We start from the raw sequence: 22,764 nt of genomic DNA on the forward strand, positions 1-22,764 counted from the left end.
CAAGGAAACGGATATACCTGGCTGTTTAGATTACTACCCACGGGACGACGACGAATCGGTCCAAGCGACATGCCCTAATTTTTACCTACAGTTCTACCTACACACCATATTTAAAGTTAATGAGCAATGTTTTTCTTCAGTCGATAACAAACACTGAAGAAGTCCACGGAGTCCGATAACAATTTTTTTTTGTACTTTATACCAACCTGTACAGCTTCAGGTATGGTATTTGCTTTGAACATTGCATCGATCATGTGATGCAATTGTTCAGTTAAAAAATCAAAATCGGAAGCTGACATGGTACCTTAATCGGCAACATGACCATTATTTTCCGTTGGGACATTGGTATAAACCTCATTTTGAGAAGAGAAATTTTGTCTACCAGCAGCGATGTTTGCATACGTAGGGACATTGGAAAAATTGGAATTTACTGAAGTGCTTGCTACCCGTTGACGAGCGGCAAAATTTGTTCGTGAATTGTGGTGGGTATGAATTGCTCGACCGGTAACTGGTTTTGAAATTTGAGCGTTTGCAAAATTTCTACCCATCGAATCTGGGATCCGATTGGAATTTTCCGTCATCTCCCCAGGTCCGATTCCACCGTGTTTGTGTGTTTGTGGCCTTCCACGAAGTCGCCGGTCCCTATCTGGTTCTCTGTTGAATATTGTTTCCTCCGAGTATTGTACCCAGCACTTTTCGCTCGAAAACCCCGAAAGCACTTCGGTCTGCCTCTTTTAACATCCATGCTTCATGGCCATAAAGGGCCACTAGTAGAATCAGAGTTTTGTATAGAGCAAATTTCGTTTCTGCATATTGCGGGATCTAAGCTGGTTACGTAATCCGTAGGAAGGCACTTTTCGCAGCAGCAATACGTCTTTTCAGTTAACGGGAAACATCATTGTCACATGTCGCGAGCGTACCAAGGTAAACAAATTCTTCAACAACTTCAAACACATCCCCATCAAGCACTCCCTCAGCACCAACACCACTTGGTTATCTAGGCTATCTGAACCTGCCACAATGTACTTTGTCTTGGTAGAGTTAATGGTTAAGTCTATCCTCGCCGTCTCCCCTTACAATAATATCGATATCGTCCGCAAAGCCCAGGAGCATATGCGACCGTGTGATGATAGTGCCATTCCTCTGCACACCAGATCTCCTAATAGCGCATTCGAGTGCAATGTTGAACAATAAATTCGAAAGTGCATCACCCTGCTTCAATCCGTCTAAGGTCACAAACGACGTTGACACTTCGTCTGAAATCCGAATACTTGATTTCGAGCCATCGTGCTTGTAAAATGTCATCTGCATGTCATTTGACTAATTTGTTCATAACTATCTTCAGAAGTAAAATTCAAATAATAATTTTAGATGTATCCATAACGCTTGAGTAGGTATACATCTTTATTCAAGGGTACATTGCTATAATAATATCTAAGGCTGGAGAGTGAAAACTCTCCAAAATGTCATTTTGCCTCCCACGCCCAGATTACATATTTACAGCAATGTCTTGTTAGACAAAGTTGTAGGCATTCGACTCCTAGCAACATTTTTTTTGTCCGTCACTCGCTGGCACTCCTCATCAAACCAACCATTTCGTTGGCGTAGCTGTGCAGTGTCTAACACTTCCTGCGCTGTTGTAGTCACAGCTTCGTGGATATTTTTCCACAATCTGTTGACGTCGCCAGATCCAATGGCATCTCCTATTCGCTCGTTCAGCTTCTGGTGGTACTGTTCAGCAACTCCTCCTCGTTTCCTCCGACAAGCGTCGGATATTGAAACGCATCATCTGTTGCTGGAAAGTCGCGCCCAAATTTTTGCAACTACAAGATAGTGATCCGAGTCGATGTTCGGACCTCTAACGGACCTTACATCTATAACATCCGAGAAATGTCGTCCGTCGACCAGCACGTGGTCTATCTGTTAGCAAGTGTCTCCAGTCAGATGTTGCCAGGTGTGTTTGCGGATTTTCTTACGTGTGGTACTGATTGCCAGTCCTCTAGCAGCATCAAAGGTTACAAGTCGCTGACAATTATCGATGGTAGCGGAATGAAGGCTTTCCGTACCAATGAGAGGGCGAAAGAAACTTTCTCTTCCGATCTGCGCATTTGCCCCCCCCCCTCCTCCGTGACAATCTTTACATCGTGTATTGGTCACTCTCCGTAGGCTTTATCAAGGCTCTCATAGAACTCATCCTTCACGTCATCAGGCTTATCGTTCGTTGGGACATAGATACTGATCAGGCTTTAGTTGAAGAATTTGCTCTTCGCAAATGCAGTAACTTATCACTAAATGATAATATACTCTTTATCATTTAGTACATTGAGAAGTTTTTGCTCCTACCAATAGTACGAACTAGGCTTACAGAATGGTAAAAAATCGTTTGTGACCATTTTCTCGCAGGGGTGCTCTAAAGCAAATCTTCCAAAAACTCGAGCAAAACAGAGCCAAATCAATCGTTGTGGGAGTTTGGTGGTAATATGATGGTATAGATAGAGGTAGCAGTCAGCCGTAAAATGCTAATGTAAATTTGACAGCACCGGATGGACGCGCCAACCGTAAAGTGGCGGTCGAGTGGATGACACAACAGGTGTGTGCGAAGCGATTTTACTTACCGGCTGGCATATCGGCGTTGCCCACCAGACAATGCGACGACATCAAATGTGATGTTCGAGAGGATACGCCTGCTTGGTATCCGGTTTCTAAATATAGTGGAAGAAGCCGCAAAACACCAATCGAGTTCAAACACGTTTTTTGAGTTTTGTTCAGCGTATATACTGCCGCTAACCGTAAGTCAGTCCCGACTTGCGGTTGGCGGTAGAATAGAGAACGTGTATACAATTCAATGTGAAATGTAAGTTAATTGATGATCATACCTTTCCATTTCAGTACATAATATTGTAAGCAAATAACTGAGGTTAAAGTTTTAAATTACAAATATAATGACAAAGAGTTTCATTATTGCTGAACCGACAGTCGTGACAATAATTGAGTTTCGTTAATCTAGATAAGATTGTTTTCCATGTGTTTTATTTAAAATTACATTCACATTCGTTCTTACTCACAAGACATGATAGGTTCAAACAGTTAATGCTTTTTGTTTTATTGACTGACACGTTCGATGTCGTTGAGTAGGTCGATGGACAGTGACGAGGTCAGCATTGGAGATTTCAATTGCAAATTAGTTGACTGGAACCATTAAATCAATTTGTTTGTACATATTTGTTTTTATAACATAGTTGAAGATACACAGAGGATCATTACCTTACTGGTTGAGAAACCAGTAAATCCGCGTCGATCGTGCACGAACATTATTTTCAGACAGGTGTTTCAGCTTTCATGAACATATACATAAATGTTGCTACAGGATCACTTGAGCTGAGCTGATCATCAAATAGAATTCATAATCATGATTTACTTATTGACTTACTCACTTAAGCTACTATTTACCTGCAATAAAAGGTGAATCAGTCATGCAAAAAAAAGAAGGAAAATAGCAGGTGATCTGGCGGTCGTGTTTAACTCTACATATTCATTAAAATCTCAGGAAGGAATAATATTTAATACATAGGTATGCTTCGCTGAATTTTAAATAAGAATAGGAATTTAATTGCATAGTGTCGAAACTGACAAAAATGTCAATAAATCGAAAATTAGTTTTTAGCTTAACAACTCTATATTCCATCTCAAATCGCCTAAGTCAATGTAAATACTTTTTTGCATCCAGAACCATTCCTTCACAGTTTGATTCCCAACTTGGCTGCTTCATCGCGGTACTTAGTGGCGTAGGTGTTATCGGGATCGTACTTGCCTCGCAGGGCGTTCCACTCTTCAGGACGCTGCTCGATCAAAAACTTCACCACCTTAGCAGTAATCTCGCGTTGCTTGTCATTGCACTTGACACACCCTGTTGAAATGGCATCCGGTAGATATTTCTTCAGTTCATTTCCTTCGGGCGTGCAGGGACCGGCATCCATCAGGCAGTTGAAATAGTTCTTGAAGAGGCGATCCGAGTTGAGGATTTCATCCACATCGATGTTATCGTACTTGGTGGGATAGCCATCCTGGGCCATGGCCATCGCAACCAAAGTTAGCAGGATTAGAATTTTCATGTTTGAGGTACAACAAAGGAGGAGAGTGCTCAGCTAAAAGGATTGTTTTGAACTGTGGCGATTATTTTGAAGCGATACTTATTTATATTCATTGATGATGTAACGCAGTGATTTAAAAAGCAGAATCATTTGAAACCTTTTGAAAGTCATTACGTTTGAAATACATAGATCGCTAACTTAATACACTCAGTAAAACTCCTCAGGTGATAATTAGAAATATGTAGCAATGAATATGCGAATAATTTAGTTGCATTTGGGATGCTAACGCAATTAACAGTTCCGCAATCGGGTTTTGCTCATTTGAGCAATATAACTCACAGTTTGCTGGAGTTTGTTGTGTGTTCCCAAATTCAGTTGCTATTAACGCTGTATATCTTGTCATGAACTAGCTTAAATGACGTGGACTCACGCCATCGGCCACCGTGAAAAAATCAACACCTACAAAAAACAGTAAACTTGTACACAGCATGAGGGAGATTGTAGAATACTAAATAAGTTGTAAGACAGTTTAAGTTCCAGAAGTAACGTAGAATTCGGGGAGAAGCTGCAAATATTAAAAGTTCTGAAAGGTGTTACGTGTAAAATGGAACATGTAATGCTGATAAAAAGAACATTTTTGCATTTTATAAGGGTATTTATTCCGATTCTTTATCTCACTGCTCCCACTACTCTCCTTATTTAATCTGGGTTTTTGGTTTGTTTTTACCAAAAACCCAGATTAATTCACCTAATGGTAATGATGCCTTTCTCGTGCATTATGAAATGTATTGAAAAAATCACATTAGAAAGGTCAAAAACCATTTTAAGAGTCTAGATCGCATTTTTCTATCATTTACAATGTTTTGCATTAATTAATATGCAATGTCATCGCCACAATGAAAAAAGAATTAGTTTTTTTTTATTTTTTCCAAGGGAAAAACTATATTTTTCAATAATTCAGAAATGCAATGTCCAATCGGGCTAATTTTCCAATAGCAAACAATGAGACCGCATTCCCCGTCGAATGCAACTTGTTGCGAGTAAATGGGTTAATGCTAAGTTCCAAAAAGTGTGTCTAGAAATTGTGTACACATACACACATACAGACATCACCTCAGTCTGAACTGAGTCGATCGGTGTATAATACTGTGGGTCTCCGGGCCCTCTGTCGAAAGTTTTTTTTTTTTTAGTAATCTTTGTTGTACGAGAAAGCCAAAAACCCATTTGTTTCTTACTTGTTTGATTTTTGCAAATGGTACACAAGCATGTTGATGAAAATAACCGATAAAATGAATGATTTATTGCTTATTTTCGAGATGAGATGAATTTGTTACAGTGATGACAAAGGAACCGCTCCCCTAGAAACTACAGCCACTCTTATTTGATTGTTTCTTAACTACATTTTTACCGATGCTTCATCTTCCCAATCATGCCTCTGGGGTGTTAGGAGAAAGCTAATTATTCGACTTCCAATAACGACAACCCGAGCAAAGTCTAAAAACATAAAGAGAGCATATAGAAAACATATTTTGATATAGATATCAAATTGAAATCATAATTTGTTTTCGAAAATGAATCATCATTAGTGATTACATATTTTGATCTCATTTTGCTGTTGATTTCTAAATTGTATGATCTGACATCAAACTGTGTACTTATTTTGTTATCGGAATCAATAACAAAATTAGTTTTCGATTTGCTCTCATCGATAGCAGGAATAGTTTTCGATTTGATATCACAGTAAGATTTTTCTGCTGTAGATTTTGATCTTTTAACCGTTGAAACGACCAAAAGGATATCAACCTGAGTTATCAAAATTAGGCGATTTCACAACAACAAAATTAGTTATCGATTTGCTCCCAAGCTTTGCTCGGGAACTCATCATTGTTTTATTCGTTCTAAGCCTCATACAGCATGCTGCATATTCAAAATCAAGTGCTTCTACTAACATTCAAATGACAGAGAAGGAAGTTAATTTGCACACTCTGGATGCACTGGCGTACTGCAGCAAGAAAGTTCTCGATTAAAAATGTAACGTATCGGACGCGAATTCGGGTGTTTAGTTTTATTTTGTGCGGCCGAAAAGCAACTTATTTTTTTACTTTATTAAAATGTTTTGCCTTTCGCGTATACTAAGTATACGTAAAGGCTTTAGGATCACTCCAAAATCGAGCTTTTGATAGAAGGCTCGGAGACCCATAGTGTTATATACCAATCGACTCAGCTCGACGAATTGAGGTGATGTCTGTATGTGTGTATGTATGTATGTATTTGTGTGTGTGTTCGCGCCGCCGCGGATCTAACTTTCGGACACTTTAATTCTAAAATTTTGTTAGGACCACTTAATTCGCGAACGTCAAACAGCTTTATTTTCTGGTCAAGAAAGACGAACGAAGTGTTCTCCGCGACGGTTTTATTCAACTGACTCCTGTTTTGTTTTGTTTCTTACTTTCTACGAAATACCAGTACAACATCAGGACGCTATGAATGTGTACATGAAAGAGAGTCAGAAATTGCGCGAGAGTACTACGCCGCCTAACTAGGGATGCGCATGTAGAATTTTCCGTCGGTAATTTATCGCTATCTCGCTTTACCAGTGTGTGTGTGTACAAAAAATGTAAGACACACTTTTTTGTACTGTGCATTCGACGCGGAATCCTTCCTAATTTTTCGCTATTGAAAATCAGCCCAATTAGCCATTGCGTTCCGGAGTTATTAAAAAAACATTGTTTGTTCGGAATTAAAAAAAACTGCTACAATGCATTCAAATGAATGCATATGAATGTGTAGGGTAAGGGAGGTATTTTGGACCACTTTAGGAGATAGCCGAACAATTTTTCGAATAAAAGTTAGATTTTGTAATAATGCTTGATTAATTCCCTATGCAACTAAAAAGTGATGAATGGTAGCATTTGTAGGTAAAAATGTTGTAAATCCTAGCGAAAGAACCTAACTATCATAAATTCTGTAGATATGTTAGAATTTATTTTGGACCACCTGTTTTTATTTTGGACCACTCATTGAACATATTTTAGACCATTCGAATAATTTTGTATTGCTTGCAAGTTTATGTTACTATTAGATTAAAATAGTGATTTCCAGCATTTTCGGCTTTTTTGAGCTTGATTGACTGCCTGTAGTTGCTACTCCATTATGACCAGATCAGCTGTTCTTGCACAGAGAACCAACAGATGTTTATTTGGGACTAGCATTCATCTTCAATGTACAAGTACTGGTGATCTCATTTGTTAGGTCACACTGGCGCCTGCCACGTCAGAATGCAAGTCAATGTAGGGAAAGGGAAGGAAATGATGATGCAATCACTCGCCCACTGCAAGCCGAACATACCTCTGCACTTGCCACGAGTTCATGCGGAATTTGTTGAAATTTTTGGGTTAGGTTCGAGAGGCAGAGGTTCGTCTTGGTTAACGAGCTGCCAATGTGACAGATAGGAGAAAGCAACTGATAGAATTCCAGTTCTAGTGATTGCTAGAACATGATAAATATTGAGAAAGATACAAAGTAGAAGAATATGACGGACCTGGGATTGAACCAATGACCTCCTGCGTATGAGGCAGAAGCAGTATGACTACCAAGCCCGTCATTCCAGCATTTTCGGCGTTTTTATCCTTAAAGTCCTTGTTAAGCGATACATTTTTATAAGCATTTTAAAAACAACAAAAGAGCAATATCGACTAGCTAAGCAAGTTTCAGTACCACTCGGTACAGCATCATCAAAGCAAAATAAACGTGCGGCCCATGGCCGTAATGTATGCACCTGGTCACTCACTCCTACCCTGCGATATTTTTTATGTAGTTTGCCAGATCTGTTTCATTTGCGTCATTCCCGGTTCTTCCTCGCTTCTTGCACATTCTTTTTGTTTAAACGACACATAATCGTATAATACTATCGACAGACATATGATTTCCGCACAATGATTTTCGTATCACGCTGTACGCGTACAGTGACAAGATGACACACATCTTTTCTTTCCACCGTTGTATCTATTTGTCAGCTTGTTTTGAAACTGATTCTACAGCTTTCCAAAACTATATTTTTCATCAAAATAGGGGAAAAGACGGCTTTGGCAGGTTTTCTTCTATTATTGGCAGGGGGGTTTTTGATGACCAAATTTTATGAAGTTTGGCCACAATATTCTTTGATATGCAAAGAATATTTAGGCCAAATTTGAGCATAATCAGTCATAAAAAACCCCCCTGACAATAATAGAACAAAACCTGCCAAAGCCGTCATTCCCCCTATATAGAAATCATAAACTGTTACTATAGTTTTTATGAGTATTGCACAATATTTATCCATATTTTTTGAATAAATTGTGAATTCGCGTCAGCAGTTCATTCATCGATATGAACACGTCATTATTTTCCAATTCTTTGTATAGGTATTTTAGCAGAAATATGCGAGTTCTTGCAAATATTCCGCAAGGCAATTATTTCTGCGGACGTTATTCATTCTATTCTATGGTTTGGGGTGACTTCAGTGCAAACGGCACTGATCGTTTAATTCTTTTGAGCATTTTGAAGGATAAAGCCAGCATTGTTCAATTGTGTCATAGATCCTGTAAGGGACCGTATAATAATCACGTAAGCATTTTTTCTGGGTTTTACAACCTCCCTACCCCCATGTAAGATTTTTCCCATACAAATAACTTTTTATTTATGTGGAACGTAAGAAAATGGTAGACCCCCCTCCCCCCCCAAAGTGCTTACGTAATTAGTATACGACCCCTAACAGGTTTATTCGGACCACTTATTTACTTCGCGCTGACTACCGTTTATTTCTGCACTCCACTTTTACCACCACGAGATCCTCCTCTCCTCTCCTCTCTCCCTCTCCAAACACTACAGATCCAATTTTGAATTTGTCCAAAACAACGGTTCAAAACATTCTTTCCATCTAAAAAAGTAGATTCTGACTAATGGCAAATCAAAGAGCCCGCATCCTTCCCAATCCTTAGACATCATTCCAATTAAAACCCATGGGATCCTTGAATAAAATGTCCGAAATCACACGATACAGAACTCAAACCATTGAATATCATGCAAAAGTGACGGTAGATCTTTCCGGAAACAACCCAAGAACTGGTAAAATCAATAGGAAGACATCTTCAGCGCGTAATTGTAGCGGCCGATACAAATATTTAAAAACAATTATGTCTCCCCCCCTCGGTTTTTTTGACCAAAAATCGTATTTTGAGGGGGCAACAAATTAAAATTCCATAAATTTTGAGGATTTTCAAAACATTCTTTAACAAATCCAAGGAGTTTTTTGATTTTTTTGCATTTTAGTATTTATTTTTTATTATCCCCCTCTTGATTATTCGGAAACCAGTAGGGCATAAGGCCGTTACAAATATTTAATTGACTTTTTGTCCTACTAGTCTCCGAAAGGACAAGGGGGGGATAATAAAAAATAAATATTAAAATGAAAAAAATCAAAAAACTCCTCGGATTTGTTGAAGAATGTTTTCAAAATCCTCAAAATTATCCGAACTTTATTTTGTTGCCCCTTCAAAATGTCATTTTTTGGCAAAAAAATCCGAGGGGGGGGGAGACAAAATGGATTTTAAATATTTGTATCGGCCTAATTTCAATAAAATATTTAAAACGGCCTAATGGGCTTACGAATAATTATTTTGCCGATGTTGTGAAAAATATCATCCGGAATTGCAGAAAAACGAATTTTACTCAATCAGCTTGCAAATGTTTGTTTTTATTTCATATGTCAAACGGCGTATTTGACATTTCAAAACAACAAATTATGTTCTGTTTCGTACAATACAACGGTCGCAGGGCAGGGTACGGAAATCATCGTGCTATCGTGATACCAGCGTGATTCTGGGTGACAGACATATGATTTTATGCTGTACAGTGATATTGGTATCATATATGTGTCACAAGTATAACGCGGAACTCTGCTGCATTTGCAATCAGCATGGACGGAGAGCTCGAGCAAAGATTGGAACTTGTCATGGAGTCTTAACTATTTTCGTATGAAAAAACAGTTACATGTTGGTTTAACATACAGTTTTCTAGGGCTCACATCAATGAACGGTAATTTATAAATGCGTTGTGAATAGTCATTTATGAATGGTTTGATACTAAAAAAAAAACAAATGGTTGGTAAAAACAAAAGGTATTATTATTATTGTCTTTATTTAGGACGCTTTCAGCCCTTGACTGGCTGGTAGCAAAAAGGCAAAAGTTTAAAAGATCTAGCACTTAAAAAGAAGATATGTCGAAAATATGTTCGGTTCAATGTAAAATTAACCTATTTTGGACATGCCTCAGAATACTGTTTTTTAACCAACAATGTTTTGCTCGAGATATGAAACTGCTTCAATAAGGTTTTAATAAGTCTACAACTTCATTCACATGTATTCAATCTATGTACACATAAACTTACAGCTTTTGAAAGTTGACTTCAATTTTACAATGTCGTCTTGGTTTTGGTCAGATCCAGCCGGAATGGGTAAATGCGTGAAAATATTCTTGATAATAGCTATATTTTATATAGAAACAAATGTAAGAGATACTTTATGCATAGTTTCTTTTTTTAATAAAGTTTAAAGTTTGCACGTTTTATTTAGTTTTGTGTGATATAAATGCAAAATTCAGCTAGGTGGTCCAAAATATGAGCCCGGTCCAAAATACAGCCGTTACCCTATTGATGAAAATAACTGAATCTATCTTCCTAAAGTGCGGTTTTGACCTCTCTTATGTGCCTTTCTTGTTATATTTTATAATACACGGGAAAGACACATCACCGCTAGGATTATTCTGTTTGTTTTTATTCTAGATTAAGTTCAACACTAGGCTAGGGTAGGTCAGAGGGGCCGCCCTAGCGTGCCAACCAAGGGCTTCGCCATTCATTGTAACTTAACCTAAACACTTTAAAATAAACGTGACTATCAAACTTTGAAATTTATGAAACAAAGCAGTAATAAAATTAACACGAAAAGACGACGACGGAGTTTTATCTCGTATAGTAGATATCACAGTTTTTGTAGCACCTACAGTCGTGTAGTTTTGCGGGAAACGGGAAAGTTATGATCCTTCTGCGACCTTGGTGTCCTGCAATAATCCTTTTTGTGCGCTGTTTTCCGGTGGTACATAGTTTGCCTCTAAAGTGTAGTTTCCCAAAGTGGTGGATCGTGACCCCCCAGCCTGTGTAAATCTTATGGAAGGGGGGCGCGACCCCCCAACTTTGGGAAGCTATGATCTAAAGGATTGTAGTTGAGGTGAAGGCCTCACCCTTAAAATCCCCGCCAAAATGTGTTGGCAAAAAACAGAAGATCCTTTTTTGTGGCCCTAAATGGCCGGAACGAAATTCTGTGACAGTGACTCTCCATTGATGCGTGTGCATGCCACGGAAATCTGACAAGAAGAGGCCGATTGACACGCTGAGGTGTGAATCTATAAACACTTGCTGAAGGCATTTCACTAAAACCCCACACCTTTGATTTTCAACCTTTCTTCTATGGAAAAGATCAGAACGCCTTTTCGAGTAGCTGGATCATCCCAGTAGTCGATATATCCTTCAACTTTCCTCAAAAAGGATCATTCCAGTTTTCGATATATCCTTCAACTTTTCCTCCTCTGCTATTGCCCCAAGTACGAGCTCAGTCCTGGTCGACGACGCTCTTCGTCCATTTATTAACGTCGGCCAGCGGGACAGAGCGGGTGTAAAGTAGACCTTTGTGTCCGACACTGGCCAGGGCATCGGCTTCGGTATTTCCCCTAATGGCACAGTGATCGGGAATCCAGGCGAAGGTGGTACCGGGAATCATACCTCAAAGGATTCTTTGGATTCAGGGATGTTTCAAAGTCTCACTTGAAGGGCGGAAATTACATTTGCGGAGTCCGTGAAGACCACGATTGGCGCTTGTTCGCCGAGTGGGTGGCCGCGACAGAAAAGGGCGGCGACTTCGGCGAAGAAAATATTGCACTGGTGAGGTAGGTTCGTCGATTTGGCCAGATTATGTCCACAGACTACAAAGCCCTAGCTGCTTCGGCTCCTCGGCTGGAGACGGATCCGTTGGTATACCGAATCTCACTTTTTCGGAAGCGTGTTGCAATGAATTCCAGTACGCATCTTCGGAGTTCATATTTGTTATCACCTCTTTTGAACCGGGAGGCGATGGTGCAGTCGATGTTAACTAATCGATGCCACCCCTTTGCTCCGTGCCAGTGAACCCGCGCCACTGCACTATGGTCCAGGATACAGATTTACGCGGAAAGATGAATTTTACGCCAAAACTATATTTTTTAGAAAAAACTGTTGTTCTACAAAATTGTTCGAAATAGTAAGACCATCATTATGGTTTTACCAAAAAATAGGATGGCCCATCATATAAAAAAAATTAGGAAATATTTTTTTTATTTCTTGGAATATTGACATATTATGTTCTACAAAGTTGTAGCGTAGCTTATTCCAATCAATTTTGCTAAAAAAACTTTTTCTGTAGCTCTTAAGTTGGCTGATTTAGAGCAATTTTACCTAATTGGATTAGGGTGTACCTCAAGAAAACAGTATTTTTGATCTATTTTTTTTGTTTTAGATTTTTCGAAAAAGTCGTCTTCAGGTGACTTTTAGAGCTCAAAAAAATGCAACTTTTGATGGGTAAATATGCACAATATCTTTTTCCGATCAAAAGTTATAATCGTTTTTCTGTCAAAATTACATTTTTTTTATAAGTTGATATCTCCGGTTTGGGCAGACCAAAAAAATATGTTTACACGGCATTTGAAAGATAAATTAATATTCTTTATTATGTCAAAAAATTGGGGATATGTTATTTTTTTATCTCAAGTTTTACCAATTTTACTAAAACCATGTTTTTCAAATAAATTAATATAACTCGACAACGGAAGAAGTTACAGACGATATTCTTATAGCAAAACCCGCGTTTTGAAAAGCTCCAAAAGTCTTCAGAAGATGACATTCATGAGAAATGGAAAATAAAAAATCTACAGCTTTAACACTTTTTATAAGTTTTATCATTATCATCGTATTGTAAGATTTACGAGAAAAGATGCATTTTCGGTCTGAAGCATACTTTTAAGAAACAAAATTTGTTCTACAAAGTTGTTCTGGATACTTGGGCCCTTATTATAGAGTTACCGAAAATAGGGTGGGCCATTTTATAAAAATGTAAAATTTTCATTTTTTTATTTTGCTGAATATTGACGTTCGAATATTATGTTCTACAAAGTTGTAGCGCAGCTTTTTCCAATCAACTTTGCTATATAAACTTTTTATGTAGCTCTTAAGCTCACTTGTTTATAGTACTTTTACTTACCAGGATTAGGTGTCCTCAAAAACAAAATTTATGATCTGCTCATTTCATTTTTTATTTTTCACGGATGTCATCTTCTGAAGACTTTTGGAGCTTTTCAAAACGCGTGTTTTGCTATAAGAATATCGTCTGTATCTTCTTCCGTTGTCGAGTTATATCAATTTATTTGAAAAAAACATGATTTTAGTAAAATTGGTGAAACTTGAGATAAAAAAATAACATATCCCCAATTTATTGACATAATGAAGAATATTAATTTATCTTTTAGATGCCGTGTAAACATATTTTTTTGGTCTGCCCTAACCGGAGATATCAACTTATGAAAAAAATGTGATTTTGACAGAAAAATGATTATAACTTTTGATCGGAAAAAGATATTGTGCATATTTACCCATCAAAAGTTGCATTTTTTTGAGCTCTAAAAGTCACCTGAAGACGACTTTTTCGAGAAATCTGAAACAAAAAAATTAGATCAAAAATACTGTTTTTTTGAGGTACACCCTAATCCAATTAGGTAAAATTGCTCCAAATCAGCCAACTTAAGAGCTACAGAAAAAGTTTTTTTAGCAAAATTGATTGGAATGAGCTGCGCTACAACTTTGTAGAACATAACATGTCAATATTCTGAGAAATAAAAAAAATATTTTCTAATTTTTTTTATATGATGCTCCACCCTATTGTTTGGTAAAACCATAATGATGGCCTTACTATTTCGAACAATTTTGTAGAACAACAGTTTTTTCTAAAAAATATAGTTTTGGCGTAAAATTCATCTTTCCGCGTAAATCTGTATCCTGGACCATAGTGCACTGGGGGGGGGGGGGGGACTGGTACCGGCTACATTTCTCAGGATCCGGTCAGCCTCGTCAAGGAGAGGGATCCTGTCATTTCCTGAGGTGGCATCAGCGAAAGAGGCGGCTTTACGGCAAATGGCCATGAAAATCCGATGTCAGAAAGGAAGAATGCCGGCATTAACGCAGGCAGCTTCAGTGGGAGCGGACGGAAGTAAACCGGAAACCAACCAGACGTAGCTGTTGAAAGCAGGCGAGTGTGTCGATGATGTTCCGGTAGCCAGAACAAGTTAAATCAAAGCCGTAAAACAAGCAGTTGTGAACGATAGCTTGTCCGTCTTTCAGTCTGGTACTCCTGCTATTGGTACGGTGTTTTTTCGAGAGAGAGAGAGAGAGAGACTTTATTTCAGTATTGTTATTTGTAACACATATTGATATAATTGTTATGACTAACTGGTCGGGTTGGTATATAACATCATGGGTCTCCAAGACTTCTATAAAAGGTTCGATTTCGGAGTGAAATGTACACGAACATTTTGAAAATTAAGCCAATATTTCTCAAGGCCGACTAGAATATGACGTCACATACATTTTAGATTATTCAACCAACGACACCCTCACCCCCCTTCGCCAATGCCCCGATGCCATTTTTGAACGATTCCCAAATATAGATAGAAGACTAACAAAACCGCATACATAATATAATATGGAAGTAAGGAGATGTATAAAACGAAATCAACCAAACTTCATCATAACTCCACACCACCCAAACCAAACAGCATGTTGAAGCATCAATGAAACCCCTCTTTTCTCTTCCAATGTATGACACAAAACAAACGCAAACACCACCATGGCCACGAGCGTACGAACCAGCAGTTAATCGTGTCGTAATCGAGTGCAATTTCTGTTGCCAACGATGAAACTTACAACTGTGTTGGTGCGAATGCTCCGATAAAGTATAATGGCAATAATCATCATCGAGTCGGCTCTAAAGTTAAAAGCGCGTACGTTGTTCCTCGATTAGTTTTCGTGTTCAACACGTTGCACATTGCAAGCTATGAAAAGCTTTGCTCGTTGCGTTAACGTTATCGATATTGCCGTAGCGAGGATCTAACTAATTTATATTATTGCATGGTCGCTGCTCAATGCTCGTAGTCCCGATTATATGGGAAAAATGGAAAACTGCCTAAATCATTTTCCTTGTCAGATGCGAACGCATTAATCAACCTTGATAAAATTAAATAGCATATAATTAGAAGAGTGGCTCTGCGGAATGCAACTTATTGCGATAAAATCAGTTATGTCTAAGTACATGCAAAACGTGTGAGTTTTTGAGGTTGAAAAAGTGACCATACAGACACACAAACATACACACACACAGACATCATCTCAATTCATCAAACTGAGCCAAATGGTATAAGAAACTTTACTATCAGATGTTCCTGTAAAAAGTTCATTTTCAGAGTGAAATGATAGCCTTTCGGTACAACTTTGTTGTACGAGAAAGGCAAAAAAGGCTGTTTCAGCATGCAGCTGGGAGTTCGCGTGAATAAAGATAGTGTTGAGTTGTAGACTACGAGTAGCAATCGTCAGGGATCGTAATGCTCACTCAATCTCAGGAGCACAGGATGCTGCCTCACGAAAATTTTCGGGGAGAAATCACTTTTCGGGAAAGAAAAACAGCCTGTAGGTAGAGTGATAACCATTTTTCGCTCACTTCGATTGCCGCCAATCATTGGTTTGCTCTTTTTCTTTCATATTCGAGTCTTTTCGTGGCATCAGACATACAAATAGTAGTAGCTTATGTGGAACAAATAACTTAATGCTTTCATGCAGATAGCGTAGTGGTGTGGCTAAAGTAAGCGCATCCCCACAGCTGTTATTGTTACTATTCTGGGTTCGAATCCCGACGCGGCAATACAATTTTGTAATTGTTCTGCGATAATTATCGCGAAAAGTGAGTGAGTGGTAAAAGTGATGGAACGAAAAAGGTTTTGACGTAGGACTACGTCTGTGTTTTCTATATTGGGGTACACTTTACGATTGCGAAAATCGGGGACCGTCACGAAAATATGATAGACTTTAAACTTTAATATCTAAGCCGTTTCTCGATGGATTTTCAATTTTTTTGGACCATTCGGTCAAGGATGAGTCAACGCTTCTTCGTATTTATTTGAAAATAATGATTTTTAACTATTTATTATCGATAATTGATAAAAAGTTTGGAAATAGGTCAACCATCCAATCACGTACATGCATCACTAGCACAGACATCAAAAATCAATCACTTGCGGGTTTGGATCTAATCCTCAGTTTGAACAAGGTTTCACGCAGAGCAGACGCATCAAAGCGATCGCTGCGGAGCGGACACAGCATCACGGAGGCGCTAATAACATTTTCAAAGGAAATCCTTCGCATTGGTGATGGTGCTCGATGTGTTGCTGCAGATCATTCAACCTCAACGAACCAGAATTTCATATGAAGAAAGGGTTGACCACAAAAATAGCACTGTGGCGATCCCGCACCGCCAGTGCAATGCTGAAAATGTGTTACAAATTGTGGTGTCAGCTAGTTGGAAAGGAGAATCGGGAAAAGAAAAATTGGTTCTTCTCAGGACCAACATTTTATGAAAAGAAAGAGTTAATTGCTAAAATGGACTGTTTCGGTGGCATCGGGTTTGGCGTGGTAGCTTGGTTGCTGTTAGTGATCCCATCCATTAAAATTTACTGCATCATCTCCCTCCGACGCGCTATCAAATTCGCTATTTACGATTGAGTTTTGCACTTTGAAGAAATTTTATTTCTGATAGTCGGATCAACCTTCTTTTGTATAAAATGGTGGCTTTTGTATAAAGTCAATGAAGACGCCACCTCAGTGGAAACTATCTACAGCAACCACCCATGCAACCCCATGAACGTCACTCGGACATACAGATGCCGAAAGATAATGTTTTGTAATATGAAGAAACTTCGTCTTGAGTCAAATTTCTGTTGTCATTCCTCGCAATAATACGCATCTTAGATAAACAACATCTCACAACCAAATTCAGAATCTTGCGAGAAAATTTCATAGGATTCTTAGAATTTGTCATCCCCCGAACGGTCCGTTGTCTGCGGAATCCCGATCGAAATGGCTCGCGCGCGCCGAAAAGCAGCTTTCTTATATCTAATGAAGTAATTCCATTATCCCCGCCCCCTCATAAATCGTTATGAGTGCACATTATATTCACACCCATATCAGATCACAAAGGGGCGGGGCTAACGGGCTTAATTTATTAAATACAAGAAAGCTGCTGTTCGGCGCGCGCGAGCTGTTTTGATCGGGATTCCACCGAGAGCAATTCGACATTCGATGCAGCAGAGCGGACACAGCAGCACGAAGGAGTGGGTGGCAGTGTGGCAATGTTGAAAAATTATTTCATCCTTTGGAGGCTTAGCGAAAAATCATCAAGTAGCGGTCGGACAGCTGCAACGCAAGGTGTCGACAAGCGATTGGATGCAGTTATTGGAATGGGAATTGGGAAAATAAAATTGGTTCTTCTCAGGACCAACATTTTATGAAAAGAAAGAGTTAATTGCTAAAATGGACTGTTTCGGTGGCATCGGGTTTGGCGTGGTAGCTTGGTTGCTGTTAGTGATTCCATCCATTAAAATTTACTGCATCATCTCCCTCCGACGCGCTATCAAATTCGCTATTTACGATTGAGTTTTGCACTTTGAAGAAAGTTTATTTCGGATAATCGGATCGACCTTCTTTTGTATAAAATGGTGGCTTTTGTATAATATCAATGAAGACGCCACCTCTTTGGAAACTGTCTACAGCAACCACCCATCGGTGAACCTTGCTCGGACAGACAGATGCCACGAGATAATGTTTTGTAATATGAAGAAACTTCGTCTTGATCCAAATTTCTGTTGTTATTCCTCGCAACAATACGCATCTAAGATAACCAACATCCTCATAACCAAATTCATAATCTTGCGAAAAAAATTCATAGGGTTTTCAGAATCTGTCATTCTCGGAACGCACAATGGTCGGATTCGTCATATTTCACGACATAAATCAATAACTCGAAAACCATCAGTGTTAGAATGTTGACGTCTTCAGAAGAAATGATCTACAAGAAGAGATCTATTTTTGATGTAAATTGTCATTAGGGTGGCCCTTCGGTGAAATTTTTTTGGATGTTTAGTTTTTTACACTTTTGAGTTAGGAGTTCATATAATTCTACAAAGTTGTAGAGAATTTAATTCTAAGCATTTTTGCTTAATAAACATTTATTTTATCTCATACAGGTAATGTTTTATGACAAAATTGCTAAATTTAGATAGGGTGGTCCCGAAAAAAATAGTTTTTTGCTTCCACTTTCATCAATTCAGAATATTTTCAAAAACTGTCTTAGCATCGCTTCACGGTCTTTGGATGACACATCTTTTGGTTACATAAGATGGTTGATAGCTTTATTTTCAAGCATATTATAAGCGTTTTTTCATGAAAAAGTGATATTTTTCTGAGCGTTCTACTGCAGCTAGTAGCAAATATTAGCAAAAATTTCAATCGTAATCTGAAAATATACATGCAGGCCCATCAAATCCATGGTATTTCATTTGTCCATGTTTGTCCACTTTTGTTTGGTAATCATATTAGTTTTTGCATTGAAAATCAGCTATTCCATAGGAAATACGTATACCATATCTCTGATTTTCGCAATATTTGGTAGAATCATTCTTTTTTGAAAATCAATAAACTCATTTTTTAATTTTGTCCGATTTCGATCCAAAGTGGTCGAAAAATCAACATTTTTGAAAAAATATTTTTTCGATCATAATTTTGGAACTACTGGACCAATTATCAATGTTCATGGAATCATATGTAGTCATTGGCGACCCTCACTTAGAAACTGTGAAAAAGAAATTATTCTGTGAATTAGCCATGAAAAAGCAACTTAAATTTTATGATTTTGTATTTCGCCACAAAAGTAGCGCTCTTAAGCATTTATTTCATGAGAACACCTTGAAAATCGTTCCCGTAGTAAAATGTCAAAATGTTTTTTCGACTTCTTTTCCACACGAGTTGATTTAAATATTTTAGATAAAGAACGATTCTTTAAGGGCTTTGTGACCGTGAGGTTAGCGATGTCAATCGTCTAGAGGCATGGACTATGTAGCGTGGCCTCGATTCCCGCCTCAGTAAGAAGGAAACTTTTCGTGATCGAAAAATTCTCCACCGGTTCACTGGGTATTATGTGTCCTGTCAGTTGTCTAGGTGTTAAGTGTTCAGTCTGTACGACCTCTGGTCGAAGACGGTGTTTTTGTCTTTTATTCTACAAAATATTGCGAAAATCCAAAAGATGATATTTGTGTTTTACATGAAATTCCTAATTTTTCGTACAAAAATTATACTATCGTCAAACAAAAGTGGACAAAGATGGACAAACGAAATACCATGGATTTGATGGTCCTGCATGTATATTTTCAGATTACGATTGAAATTTTTGCTAATATTTGCTACTAGCTGCAGTACAATGCTCAGAACAATATCACTTTTTCATGAAAAAACGCTTATAATATGCTTGAAAATAAAGCTATCAACCATCTTATGTAACCAAAAGATGCGTCATCCAAAGACCGTGAAGCGATGCTAAGACAGTTTTTGAAAATATTCTGAATTGATGAAAGTGGAAGCAAAAAACTATTTTTTTCGGGACCACCCTATCTAAATTTAGCAATTTTGTCATAAAACATTACCTGTATGAGATAAAATAAATGTTTATTAAGCAAAAATGCTTAGAATTAAATTCTCTACAACTTTGTAGAATTATATGAACTCCTAACTCAAAAGTGTAAAAAAAAAAATATCCAAAAAAATTTCACCGATGGGCCACCCTAATGACAACTTACATCAAAAATAGATCTCTTCTTGTAGATCATTTCTTCTGAAGACGTCAACATTCTAACACTGATGGTTTTCGAGTTATTGATTTATGTCGTGAAATTTGACGAATCCGACCATTGTGGAACGGTCCGTTGTTCGCGGAATCACGATCAAAATAACTCGCGCGCGTCGAAAACCAGCTTTCTTATATCTAATGAAGTAATTTCATTAGCCCCGCCCCTTCGTTAATCGTTATGAGTGCACATTATATTTACACCTATATCAGATCACAAAGGGGCGGAGCTAACGGGCTTAATTTATTGAATACAAGAAAGCTGCTTTCCAGCGCGCGCGAGCCATTTTGATCGGGATTTCGCAGAGAGCGGTTGAACAAGATTTTACGCAGAGCGGTCGCAGCGGAGCGAACACAACAGCACGAAGGCGCTCTGGTAGCATTTTCAAAGGAAAATTATCGAATTGGTGGTGGAAGTCTGCGTTGGTGATCGTCATTCAACCTCAACAACAAATCAAAATCTTGTGAGGAAATTCCATTTGACTGCTACTGACGCCATCCATTTGAACAAACTCATTGCATCATCTCCCTCCGACGCGCGCTTGTGGTTGTGCTACCCAATGGCAACTTTCTGTCGTCGCCAAACGATGGTAACCCGGAAAAAATCGACATCATTTCTAATGACTAACGAAACAAAATCAAATAATCTTGCCAGAAAATCGATGAAGACGCAACCTTAGTGAAAAATGTCGTTTAGCTGCCTTAGTTTTTCAAATGGCGCATTATTAAAAACAATAAATCTTTCCAAAATCGTCATTGTCGTTTAAACAGCCGAACAGTCTGTTTGTCTGGGTAAACAATTTTCCCAACGGTCAAAACCTGTTTGTAATTTATTCTTGAAGTCCCGCTCACTTTGCCACCAGCGCTATAGAAAACGATGCATGTACGCTTCCATCGCGTGCGGAAGTCGAACGTTGCAAATTAATATATTTGTGTTTGGTTTCGCGCCACCTCCGAATCTGCTTATTTTTCCTTTTTTCCGGACATTTTTGAGCATAATGTCTTCTAGGGTTCTGATGATATCCACTGAAAGATAGGCGAGTGGCTTCAGTGGCGATGCGGCCGATGAGTCGTTCCTTTTCCATGGCTGGTTCATCCAACTGAGAGCTACTTTCAGTTTCTTGATTCGGTTGACCTCCGAGCAGTTTGCACAATGCTAATAAATTTACACAAATTATGATGAAAAATACCCTCCATTTTGTATAGCTACGTAGTCCTACGTCACCTTTGCGTACAACCCGATTGGGCTGCACCTTTGAGTTTTTAATAGAATTTACCGCACAGAAATGAATGCCTTCGAATAGATCGAGTGTGGAGAAAAATTCATCAAAACCAACAGCTTTTTTTGAGATATCACTTTCGGGAAATGCTTCTTTCAGTGGAAGTAGAACAGATTTGTCAAGAGTACAACCCGAGCAGAAGCAACAACTTCGTTGTTTGTTACGTAATAATTTGTTTAAAATACATTCCTAGTGTATGACTACAATTGAAGCGTAAAACGGAGAATAAATTACTGCGCTTACGGTTGATTCAGTCGAATACGTATATCATTCCAACTTGATGGATCATTGCACAATTATATAAACATTATTTGGGCCAATTAATTGCGTTGCACGTGCGAATGAACTCATCATATTTTGGGTCAATCTGCATTATTTAGAACAATAAAAAAGCTTACAAACAGGAGTTGGATCAGATGGAAACATATAAAGCGATATGATGCTTATTCGACATAGTTCAATTCGGTACTTCAAGAAGAACAGTTCACTTTCAACTAGCCAACCATGAAGATCGTTATCCTGCTGACTTTGGTAGCGATGGCCATCGCTCAGGACAGCTATCCCACCAAGTACGACAATATCGATGTGGATGAAATCCTCAATTCGGACCGCCTCTTCAAATTACTTCAACTGCCTGATGGATGCTGGTCCCTGCACCGAAGGAAACGCGAAGAAGTATCTTCCGGATGCCGTTTCGACTGGATGTAAAAATGTAGCGACAACGTGACCTTACGGGTGGTCAAGTCTTTGATCGAGAAGCGTCCGGATGAGTGGACGGCCCTCCGAGGAAAGTACGACCCGATAACACCTTTGTCGAGAAGTATCGCGACGAAGCAGCCAAGTATGGTATCAAGCTGTGAAAAATAATTCAACATCGGATCCAGTGAAAATGACAAAATCTATATGATTGTAGTTCCTTCGTAATTTTCGGATATTTTGGCATGGGACGTTGTGTTGTAAATGAAATTTGATGAAAAATAAAATGAGTGCAAAAATAACATCAGTGCAACATGTTTAAAACTGATAACACTGGTGCGGCTCACGAAGCCTAATTTCTTTTGATTTTTACTAATGAATTTTTAACAGAAACTAAACAGTTGATTTGGTCTTTGAAATGGGAATAATCAGAGGTTAGTCTGAACTCTAAAGGCGTGGGGCATCTCTGCTTGGAGCGTACTACTGAGAACAGCCTCTCAAGGCAGTCCTGGATATATCGAGACGTTTGTACTGCCGCTAACCGCAAGTCGAGCACATCTGTATATGGGGCTCCATATACAGATGTGATCGCTCGTGCTGCTGATGTAATCCGTTATTATGTCCGAGTTGGAAGAAGCG

At 38.5% G+C, this 22,764-nt stretch overlaps 1 protein-coding gene and 1 pseudogene across 1 annotated transcript; one reads left to right on the forward strand and one right to left on the reverse strand.

Annotated features, from left to right (window-relative positions):
- Nucleotides 1-3,081: 3,081 nt before the first annotated feature.
- Nucleotides 3,082-4,159, reverse strand: LOC134227003 (ejaculatory bulb-specific protein 3-like). The gene has a single exon (XM_062708165.1). It carries the CDS (start codon nucleotides 4,110-4,112, stop codon nucleotides 3,738-3,740), a length of 375 nt encoding a protein of 124 aa, XP_062564149.1. The 5' UTR covers nucleotides 4,113-4,159; the 3' UTR covers nucleotides 3,082-3,737.
- Nucleotides 4,160-21,933: 17,774 nt separating this feature from the next.
- LOC134224688 (ejaculatory bulb-specific protein 3-like) lies at nucleotides 21,934-22,289 on the forward strand (annotated as a pseudogene).
- Nucleotides 22,290-22,764: the final 475 nt, after the last annotated feature.

This window comes from Armigeres subalbatus, chromosome 3, assembly GCF_024139115.2.
Source record: "Armigeres subalbatus isolate Guangzhou_Male chromosome 3, GZ_Asu_2, whole genome shotgun sequence".
NCBI classification, from domain to species: Eukaryota; Metazoa; Arthropoda; class Insecta; order Diptera; family Culicidae; genus Armigeres; species Armigeres subalbatus.